The 10,771-nt window shown below is 43.0% G+C and overlaps 1 protein-coding gene across 1 annotated transcript in view; it reads right to left on the bottom strand.

Moving 5' to 3' along the window:
• The window catches only part of col27a1b (collagen, type XXVII, alpha 1b), a 60,008-nt gene that overhangs the window by 27,071 nt on the left and 22,166 nt on the right, over positions 1-10,771 (bottom strand). Inside the window, exons 8-12 of the mRNA XM_071897703.2 lie at positions 6,608-6,652; positions 4,077-4,130; positions 2,649-2,693; positions 1,593-1,646; positions 1,056-1,100 (exon numbers count right to left, since the gene is read on the bottom strand). Of these exons, the coding sequence (XP_071753804.2) occupies positions 1,056-1,100; positions 1,593-1,646; positions 2,649-2,693; positions 4,077-4,130; positions 6,608-6,652 (243 nt within the window). The remainder of the gene's footprint in view (positions 1-1,055; positions 1,101-1,592; positions 1,647-2,648; positions 2,694-4,076; positions 4,131-6,607; positions 6,653-10,771) is intronic.

The following is a 10,771-nucleotide window of genomic DNA, read 5'->3' as shown; positions in this document are numbered from 1 at the left end:
ATATACAAAGTCTCTGAATTGGCTTTTTTGTGGCCCAGGTTGTAGTGGTTGAGACACTGAGTCACATGTTCCTCTGCTGGATCAAATCCCACCAGATCCTTCCCCCCTTCTGTGTGACCTTCTCAGATTTGCTGCTGACTCAGTAAAGAAAAGAAATCTTATGCAAAGTGACTGCCCACTCTTTATAAGAGAAAAAAAAAAAAGAGAAATGGCTTTCTCATGACTTGGCTGTTCTGCCTCAGTCTTTGTCACTGACCATCGGTGCCTAATAAAAACACATGTACAAGCAGACTGGGCCTGGGAAAATATCAGATTTACATGGGTGGTTATAAGCAGTATTAGTATTTTCCATGTAAGCCTGGCAGGATGGGAAATTCACTTCCAGGCGCCAATGACGATAGACTTCCCTGGTCTGTGGGTAGCGACTCTGGAGAGCCAAACCCACAACTGACACATTATATTATCATATCGCTCTGATGTAGAAAAGACGCTGTCCTTCACTAACCATACCGTATAAAACACAGTGTTTCCTAATCAACTTCAACCAGAGAAAATTACAATCATAGAAGATTTATGGATAAGCAAAGCAAAATATTTCAATTACTCACTTCAATGCGATGTCAATAATTTCTAATTTGAAGAGGCCATTAACTGAGAATGCGGATGTGATACGCCTATGCATGAATGTTATAGTGTTGCCAATGCTTTCAGCCTATTGATAAACAATACTGTTAAATGTGCAATAACTAAGACTCCTTCTGTCCCATAGCACAAAGTGACTATAATATATCTGGAAGGGGGTTGATAGGGTTGTTGATGAATACCAATAACTCAGCGATTACTTTCAAAAAGCCTTTACTCTCTGTTTTGGAACAACCCTCCTTCAAACTCTCTCTGGATTAGAGTCTTTCTTGAAGAGTAATGGTCATGTAATACACTATAAAGTACCCATGACGCTAAGAGAGACCGTAGATCAAGACAAAACACTCTTGATTTCATGCTGCGGCATTAAAAAAAAAAGGTTGTCTGAAAAGTATGTTGAGAGAAAACTTTACCGGCCTACCCATCTTGCCCTTCTTCCCATGAACGCCAGGAATTCCCTGGAAACAGAGGAGGACAGAATGGAGTGAGGGAGAGAGAAACGGATTACACAGCAAAAAGGGAGATAAGTGTGTATAAAGTAAATAAGATTGAAGTTATTGGACAAAAACAGTAAGCAGATGTCGAAATACTTGGCTCTACAAGAGGCCTGGCACTAAAACCCCAAGAGATTTGGCACTACTTTTCTAATCCACTGCCCTGGAGGTTCATGGGTGCTTGAGTCCTGGCTGGGTTAACACACAGCAAATTTGATTCCAGCTCCTACATATTAACCTTATCCAAAACAGTTTTGCCTCAGGCTTGCTCCTATGTAAATATTGTGAGAGGGACCTAGTGTTACTCTGGGCATATAGCGGCGGTTTGGAGGAGCGTGCCCACTGCTAGTATTTCATGAGTGGAAGCTATTTCTATTTCACAATCATTTTGGCTCATGGAGAGTCGTATAATGCGACCCAGAAGACGTTTTCACGCTCGCAGCCGCTGATACTCACTCTCTCGCCATCAGGTCCAGGAAGGCCAAAAAGCCCAGGGACGCCTATGTGACCCTGGACGGATGAAGAAGAAGAAGAAGAAGCAGAAGAAGAGATGGAGGGAAGGAAGAGACGAGGCAAAGGAAAGATGGGAAGAGCAGAGATGACGGACAAAGTAAAGACCTGTTAGATGTCAGCATGTCTAAGGAAACAAAACCTCAACAAAGACTTCGGCCGGGACGCTTCGGTCCGCTCCGACATCGCCAGCCGTTTGTATTTAGGGTCGGCCGGGCGGTCTTGAAGAACCAAGCCTTGAGGCAAGTGTATATGCCCATGGACTGCATGGTGCTGGCTTCCACGATGTAGTCCAAGGGCACATACCCTCACGTCAGGGATCTCTGAAGACTCCTGCTGGCCTGCTCAGTGGAAGGAGAGAGAGAGCGGGGGAAGCCATAAGACGGCAGGAACAATGAGATTACAAGGAAATAAAATGAGAAGCTAATTTCCTTAGTCTTTTTTTTTTTTTTTTTTTCTCAGCCGCAGCAGAACGATATGCTGTTTTATGGGAGCTGGCTAACATCAGCGCGAGTACAAGATTTAAGGTGGACTTAACACCAGTAATTGCTCACACAGTAGCCCAAATATCCTAACAAAACCATCTGTCATTATCATCACAGAGTTAACAAGGGCAGACGAGTGGCGTTTACGACGTTGGCCTTTTTTATGCGCCCACTCTGGTTAGGTAATTCACTTAGCATGCATTTCACAGTTCATTTACTAAAAGTGAAAGTTCGACAGCTTTGCGGCAGAGTGTAGAAACATGTGTCTTTTCCCCCTGTGGCCTCCAGCGCCAACTAAGTAAGTATGTGACAAGAACATGAAATATAGGTAAACAAAAAAAGACGTTATGTTCAGCGTGCATCAAACACTTCAAACGAGAGATCTACAGTATTTACACTTCAAGCATCCTTTTAATTACCAGAGATCAAACATCAAATATATATTGCCTTGACGGATTTATACTTAATCAAATAAATCCATGCTTAAGCTGTATTTTTTTTCGCAAACTGTACTTACCCTGGTTCCTTTAGGCCCTAATTTCCCTACAGGCCCAGGTAAACCCTACAGGCAAAAGATGACAAAACACATTCCTGTGGTTACAAACAGCGGTGGAACTTAATGTGTATGGCTGTCAAAGCACTTGTGTATATGCATCGGAAATAGAAAAACCATTTTGTTATGGCATATCTAACTGAGTCAAAATTTATAACCGTACGATAGGCGTCAACTTTATCTAGACTTCCTTTTCAGAATTCAAATTAGCCTCTTGGCGGGCGTTTGCAGCGTGAAATGCCTCAGCAGCATTCACATCAACGGATCAGCGGCATTTCCAGCAAATCCACCGGCACAGAAAATCTCTCCCTCTGTAAAACCGTACAGATCAGAACTCAGCTGAACACGGTTCCCCCACAAGCAAGATGCAGCGTCTTGACATAAACGTACAGCTCTGGTGATTCACGGCCTACAGATGGTAGGGGGTGCTAAAACCTAATCCATCACACACCGCTAAGTGTCTATAGGGATCAGAGTTCTGACATAGTAAGCGCGCTAAAGCACAGAGGCAAACGCCGAGACCCGTGCCTGAACTCCGGCTTATCGTAAACAGTCAAGGAGCGCGAGTGAGTGAACGGTTTTCCAGCTGCTTTGTGAGTTCAAAATTTGCTTATAGCTAAGAGGAAACAGGTTTCAGAAAACGCAGAGAAACTCAAACATTTCCCAGCTATGACTTCTTTAAACTTTTCGAACACTATTCCCAGCAGTGGGACACTGAACGAGGCTCACAGTTTGAGTTTGGAAAGACAGCGGAAGCTTATTTGTACCCGGGGAGCGCTGGCATTAGTCACACTTTTATTACCTTTCCTTTCTTCGGGGGTAGCGCTCGCTGTGGAAAACCTTTTGACATTTTATTTCCTGACTAGACCAGGGGCATCCGTTCCTCAATTTCCACCACAGGTGTTTCTCGACAGCTTAGAGCTGTTTATCGCTCTTTCAGCCCCTTTTTCCTTTAAACGTGAAGTTGTTCTTTCTATTTTGGTTCCATCCAATGTGGGTTTTTGAAAGCCGATACGGATATTTTTGGATTGAAGCTGCAGATAGTCGACATTTCGTGCCAGTATTCAATATTTTTTAAATTGGTCTATTTTCATACCAAAAAGTTCCTTAAAAATACAAGGATTCAACAACATTGACTGGCTGATGTCCAATTTTTATTAAAAGGCCAATATAAAAAAAAAAGTTGAATTCACAGTACAGTTGACACGCTATTCCCCATTTATTGTTTTATCTTTCTGTGTGTGTGCATATGTGTGTGCGTAGGTGTGTGTATGTAGCTGTGTGTGTGTGTGTGTGTGTGTGTGTGTGTGTGTGTGTGTGTGTGTGTGTGTGTGTGTGTGTGTGTGTGTGTGGCCCTGCTCAACCAGCACCGCAACACTAGATTTACTGCACCTGCCTGCCAGGATAACCTTTGGCCCCAGGGCTTCCATCGTCTCCCCGTTCGCCCTGCGGAGAGAGAGAGAGAGACAGAAATGAGTATCAGAGGAGGACAAGAGAGTGAAAGAGAGGGAAGGAAGGAAAGAAAGAAAAAGAAAGAAAAATATTTATAATCAGTTTTATTGGCCCAGTAAGTTTGCTCATACAAGGAAGTTGCTCACATAGGTCACACTGACCATAACACAACACAACATTATAAAAGTCACATATAAACAAAATCAAAAATAGAAAGTTAGGAAAAAGGCCTCTTTTAGAAAAAAGCTAATATATATGTATTCTTAGTATGTAAAAAGTATAAGTAGTATATAATTTAGGAAATAGGTTTATTTTCTGTACAATATGCAGAAAAAAAGAAATCAAGAATGCGGGAAAGAAAAAACAAGCGTCCATCGGTCCTATAGTAAAATCTAAATCTGTAAGCTTTTTAATACAGACTTGTTTAGTCAAGTCAGTACTCCCTAAGGAAAGCGGCGCCACTATAGACACTGGCACTCTGACCATTAAATTAAGCCGACAGTAAGTGCTGTTACAGTGCGGTCGAGCCACATGCTGTTTGACTACTGTGCGCTCAGCTTCGTCTTAATATGTTTGTCCTCATCAACACACGGCGTCCTACATGAGTCACTTCTTCCATGTGGTGAAGCCAATCCGAACGGATGCCTCCGAAAGAATGTTTAATTCTATATGTATGGGAAAAATCAAACAGGATTAGTTAGTGAAGGCATGCAAGAAATTATAGGCCGTTTGTTTACTGAGGGCCGACCGCATTAATTATACGCTGGAGACAGTGAAGTTTATGTTCCTGTATTTTCAACCAAAGCATTAATGTATTATGAGAAACCAAAATGTTAATGTATTATGAGAATGCTATGAGAATGCTTGTAAATGGCAACAGAGAAAAAGTATAGTAGTCATAGTAGTAGTAGTAATAGTTATAGAAGTAATTGTATCAGTAGGTATTTTTGCAGTACAAATAAGGGATATTATTGAAAAATTAGCCCCAAGAGGATGATTCAAGACCCTGGCACAAAGCCGCTGGCTGTACATTATCCCACTTATTACATGTCTACATTAATGACTTGACAGAAAATATTGGTTTAAAATTATTTCACTACGCTTACAGTAATTTACAAGCTTCCACCAAAAAGCAGTCTATCAAGACTGTCCACAGTAACCGAGGAGTAACAGCTTTTTGGCACAAGGTGTCGCCAGTTATCTTAATTTTATTAGAAATCAACAAAATCGACCGGACATGGGAAGCAACAGACCTCAGAACGAGTTAATTGGCCTCTCAGAATTGAGCTTTCAAACAAAAACTGTGTAATAAGTAGGTATAATAATAATTTGACAACAAACCAGATGTAGTTACTTTATTTTCCACAGAAAGGAGAGCAACTTCACTAAAGAGGGCTGGAGGAGACAGACTTTTTTCCTTGTGACACAGCACATTTTTCCCAGTGATAGCACACAGTATTTGTACTGGGGAAGAATCCTAGAGGAGGAGGGGGAGGAAGAGGAGGAGGAGGAGGAGGAGGAGGAGGAGGAGGAGGAGGAGGAATGACCTAGGGTGTCCAGACTATTTGGCCCACTTGTACTTCTGCCAAAAATCCCTCTCTCCCTCTTCCCGCCAACATTCCGTAAGTGCTAATGTGTTCATGTGCAACGTCCTCTCTCGACAAGGACAAGAGTCTGTAGCTCCTCTCTGCTTTTACCCTTTTATCTATCTCTCTTCACCCCCCCACCCCCCCCACCCCCTCTTTCTTAATGTCTCCATGCCTCTCTGTTATTCCTTTCCTCTCCGTCTTCCCCTCCCTTTCTCTCCCGCTTTCTAACTATAAATGGAAAGTCTCGCTCCAGTCTTTAGGGAACTGTCTCTGTAGGGCTTTGGCTGGTTTTTATTCAGTGGGTAAACATATGTTGACGTGCAGCTAACGCACACGGTGCAGCCTTCAGCCAGACGCCAGCATGCGGTGGGTTTAGTCGCCGTGACAACACTTCAAACAGACAGAGGAGGGACTGTGTGAGAGAAACCAGAGGAACTCAGATTTGAGTTGTTTGGAGATGCCACTCATCCTGTTCAGAAAATCCTTTTTGCTGCCTCCTGATTGTTTTTGTTTTTTTTGTTCCCCCACTGTGAAATTCACACATGATATCTCAGACACCTTTGATATCTCAGACACCTTTGATATCTCAGACAGATTTTGACGAAACTTTTGGAAATTATGCATCTCACCACTGTGTTGCAGCATTTTCAAAATTATACTGGCCGGCCTAAGGGGGGCGCTGCAATTACGGGTCAAATCAAGCCGACATATTTGGTACTGATTGGCCCAGAAGGGGGGTGAGAGTGAGGACTACAGCTTGGTGGTAGACCAGAGGAGATATATATTAAATTGTTATGCATCATTATTATTGTTATCTGAGATGAAATGTATAATACACATCATACTGGAGAGATGGTTGAGGAGAAATGTCAAAATACTCACAGGATCGCCTGGGTGACCAGGGGGACCAGGATGACCTTTTTGTCCCTGTTAATAGAGGAACAACACGTTAGAATTTGAATATATCCAACAACAAGTAATAATACAATAGCATATGTTATTAATATTCTGATCACAAAACCAGGGGGAAGTGGAATGTCAAATGATGCGCTTCGGAGAGAGAGATTATGTAGGGCTTGGGTGGAAAATATGAAGCCAGTGGTCACACTTAATCTAATTTTAGCTGTTAGAGAGTTTATCACCTTGACGTTCAAGAGCATCTCTCAGGCAGTAACCCATCTCTATCGACACCACAGGGGCTAAAATTATACTGAAGGATTCTCCAGTTGCCTGACAGAGGACAAGACTGCCTCATTACCTTATAAAAAGCTCAATAAAATAACTTAATAATGACCCGGATGATTTAGTTTAAAAGGGTCCACAACAAAGACGGCGTAATAGCTGCGAACCCGGCGGACCGCTTATCAGCCGCACCAGAAATCATCATTAACCCTGGAGGTGATACTGTTTTAGCATCTCATACAGGAGAATAATGCAGTGTGTATTCATTTAAGCAGCACGGCAGCTTTGCTATGCATTTGTCCCACCATTACCCCTCCTGCACACCGTGACAAAACATGCTCTGAGAACAATTTGGCATTAATTAAACCAATAAACCAATAACACAGTGACAAGCGAGGCCAAAAGGGGAAAGAAATGGCCAGTCCTTCACACCCTATCGTCTCAAAAGAGCGTGCCAGCTGGTTTTATGGAGCATTCATCTTTTCAAAATAAAGGCCCACGGGAATATGCCCCGAGGTATGGGTCATGTGCAAGTCAGCTGCAAGGGAAAACCAAGTCTATCCCCTCAAGTGTGTCGTCCTTGCCAACTCCTGCCACCAGCGAGGCCGGCCTGTCAGCAGCAGCGCAAAGTAAACCGCAGGCTGCCTGGGCCGATGTAGAGATTAGCATTAATGTAAACACACAAAAGCCACCGTCGAGGGAACCGTACCAAGCGCTCTCAAGTCCGCAGCGCACAGTGTATACATGAGGATTATTATCTCCTTCTATGAACGCTCTATGAGACATTTGGTGAAGTAGTGACTTAAAGCAGGGCTCGGCTGTAACGGCAGAGCTCAGTGGGCTTATGCAGTCCTAAAGGGGAATACCACTCAATTTCAGAATTTATTTCACCGATACGGATTTTTGAAGGCCAATACCAATACTGAAGCTGCCAATAGCCGTTATTTTGCACCGATATTCTATATCTTCATCAAATTTGATCATTTTCATGCCAAATAATTACGAGTATTCAGTGTTTCCCCCTGAATTTTATTCTCAGGAGGATGGGAAAGTCTCTGAAATAGCATTTTAAACCACTGTGTGACTCTAAAACACTGAAACCCACGCTAATGAAATTCATTTAGGATGGCTGCAGCTCCTTAAAGACCCCATGAAACAGCATCTTTACTTACTTGATTTGATGTGTTTCCTTTTGAAACAGGATGTAGGGGCGGGACATAACGCAGTGAGGGATCATTCAAAAGTGTAAACCAATGCGATATAAGTCAGGGAGAGAAAGGCAGTTTTATTTGATAGGAGGGGTGGAGGGGGCGGGACTGTTAAAAAATCTGTGATGGTTTTATTGGTTGGAATTTTTATTTACATCTACTGGTGCAGCATGAGGTCACCATGAAAGATACACTGATTTCCAGTAAGTAAAGGTAATAGGAGTTCATTTCATGGGGACTTTAGGGCAGGGTGAGGCAGACTGCCACCCTTTGTCTAACCCAAATGGATACATTATTCTTATGCCGTGGGACGGTCCGGCCGATGCTTGTTAAAATCTGTGACAACTCTCTCCCAAAGCCACAAACCAGAGAGCTGAGACTCGAGTCTGTGATGTCATCATGATGTGAAATCTGGAGCTGCTCCAGAAACAGTCAGCAGGAAACTGATTTTGTGGCCATGCAGAAGTATGTAGCTACAGCGAAAACCACTCATGAATTCATCTTCTACAACTGCGCAGAGCTTGTTCGTGAGTTCATTACAAAGTCCAAACAATCAAAGAAATAAATGCCGTTTGAGATGCAACTATCAAATTAAATCTATGTATTGCAGCTTTTCAAAACAAAAAGAAAAGCCAGATGCTTGTCCGGTGGCCACTGCAATTATATCATTGAGGTTCTTATAAAATGGTTCTGTCAAACTCCTGATTATTTGTCTATTTATCTGCTGACAAGCAACAATATGCTTTGATTTGGAAATATTTGCAGTTGGCTTTGGAGTAGAGGAGTCTCCTACAGGAGCCAGAGCTCGGCCACAAAAGGACAAAAGAATGTGTCTGGACCTTCCAGCAAGGCCAGTACAGCTGAGTACAGTAAAAGTAGGGAAAAGCAGTCTGTCTCTGGAGTGTGTGTACGTGTGTGTGTGTGTGTGAGTGTATCTGCCTATAAGCACTCAAAAAGTTGGATAGCATTTCCAATTGTGTAAATAGGTTGTGCAACACCAAGATGGCAATGGATCACATTCTCCATTAGTTCTACTTCTCTATGAAGAGCAAACAGTTTTAATTACTGTAAGTTACACCAGAACAACCCAGCCAACAGGCAAAGTGTAGCAGCGGCAGTGTCTCCCCCTCTTACAGACTTAGCTTGGCAGAGATAAAATACGTTGTTCTTTCCATAGGATTTTTTTTCATTATAGCAGCAGCACAAAAAAAACACCCACAAAGAACACGTATTCCCACCTGGCAAGGCTTGTATTTTCTCTTGGGCAAACAGACTCAGCAAATAAAGGTATGAGAAAATTATTATACAACGTTTCAGGAGCAGGAGGGAAAAATCTGGAGCGCTGCACAGCTAATAAAGAGCTGAGCGCTATTCCAGTGTGCCATGATCACTGCTGGCTGTGCAAAGAGCAGGCTGGTCCAGAGCTGGTAATACTCTCCACAGTGTTTCAGCTCCACACACACACACACACACACACACGCAGACACGCACGCGCCTCCTCTTCTTTTACAGCGCAGACCGCTGACTGACTCCAAGGTAACCCTTCCCATTACATCTTTACACAATTTCCCACAGTGAGAAAGGCTTTCTCTGGCAGCGGGCCAGCGATCGCACACATAACTCCCATAAAGCCGGGCAGGTCGTAGTTTTACTGCACTGGTTAGACAAGAGCAGGAGAACCTGAAGCTTCAGATGTGGCATTCTGCTGGAATTTTTGTATAATTTGAATACAAAAGTGCTTTGTAAGGAGTTTTGGCTTCTAGCGCCAGAATACGAAAAAAAAAAAAAAAAAAAAAAAAATTCTAAGTGAGCTAAGAACAGCTGCAAGCAATGAGGTGTCTGGTGGCTTTCACCAGAGCCAAGCTGATTGCCTTGCTTTTATTTACTGGATATAAACTGCATTTTAATACTTTGTACGGCTGTCAGCGAAAAAAGCCTCAGAGATGCAGTTTTCTTTAGGGGGACGTGACCATGTGGTGCAAAGTCCCACCTGAACTGATCATTCAGAACAGGAAGATGGATCCATTACAACCACTTAACCTCTGCCGGGACGTTGGTCCGCGCCCAGCAAAGATCCACAATTACCATAAATCAGCGGGAAGAATATCAGCTTTTTCCCATGCCTCGACTTTCCATGACTCACAGGCCGAGGAGAGAAGTGGTCTTCCTTTTTCAAGTTGGAGTCCTCCCCACTACTACAGTGAATGAAGGAACCTTGAGTGCACCAGATGGTTTTTCGCAGTCGGCCCTGTCCGATTGCATAACAGATTGTTGTAGCTCCCGCCAAGGCATTATTGTGCTCATACAAATGTGACCTAAATGAAGACAGGATTGTGTGTGTGTGCGCGTGCATGTGTGTGTGTGTGTGACTGATAGAGATAAAGAGAGAGCTGCTTAAAAAGAAATCCCCGTTGTGCGACAGTCATTTCCAAATTAGCATTGTTTTGGCATGCGAACGCTGACCCCGCTGTGAACTTTTACTGTACCGACGCACCGTTTTTGTTTCTTTCTATCTTCACCGTGAAATAATCCTGGCAGCAGACCGCATAAGGAATAGTGTAATGATAAACTGTTGGGTATAATTTAAAGGAAGCCCTGTCTCTGGGTTTTTTTTTGTTTTTTTTCCACTGGCTTTCACCGCTTTCTTTTTCTAAAC

Source organism: Centroberyx gerrardi, chromosome 8 (genome assembly GCF_048128805.1).
Source record: "Centroberyx gerrardi isolate f3 chromosome 8, fCenGer3.hap1.cur.20231027, whole genome shotgun sequence".
In the NCBI taxonomy this organism is placed as follows: domain Eukaryota; kingdom Metazoa; phylum Chordata; class Actinopteri; order Beryciformes; family Berycidae; genus Centroberyx; species Centroberyx gerrardi.
The sequence above is the reverse complement of the archived record's forward strand: the minus strand, read 5'-3'. Positions and strand labels throughout refer to the sequence as shown.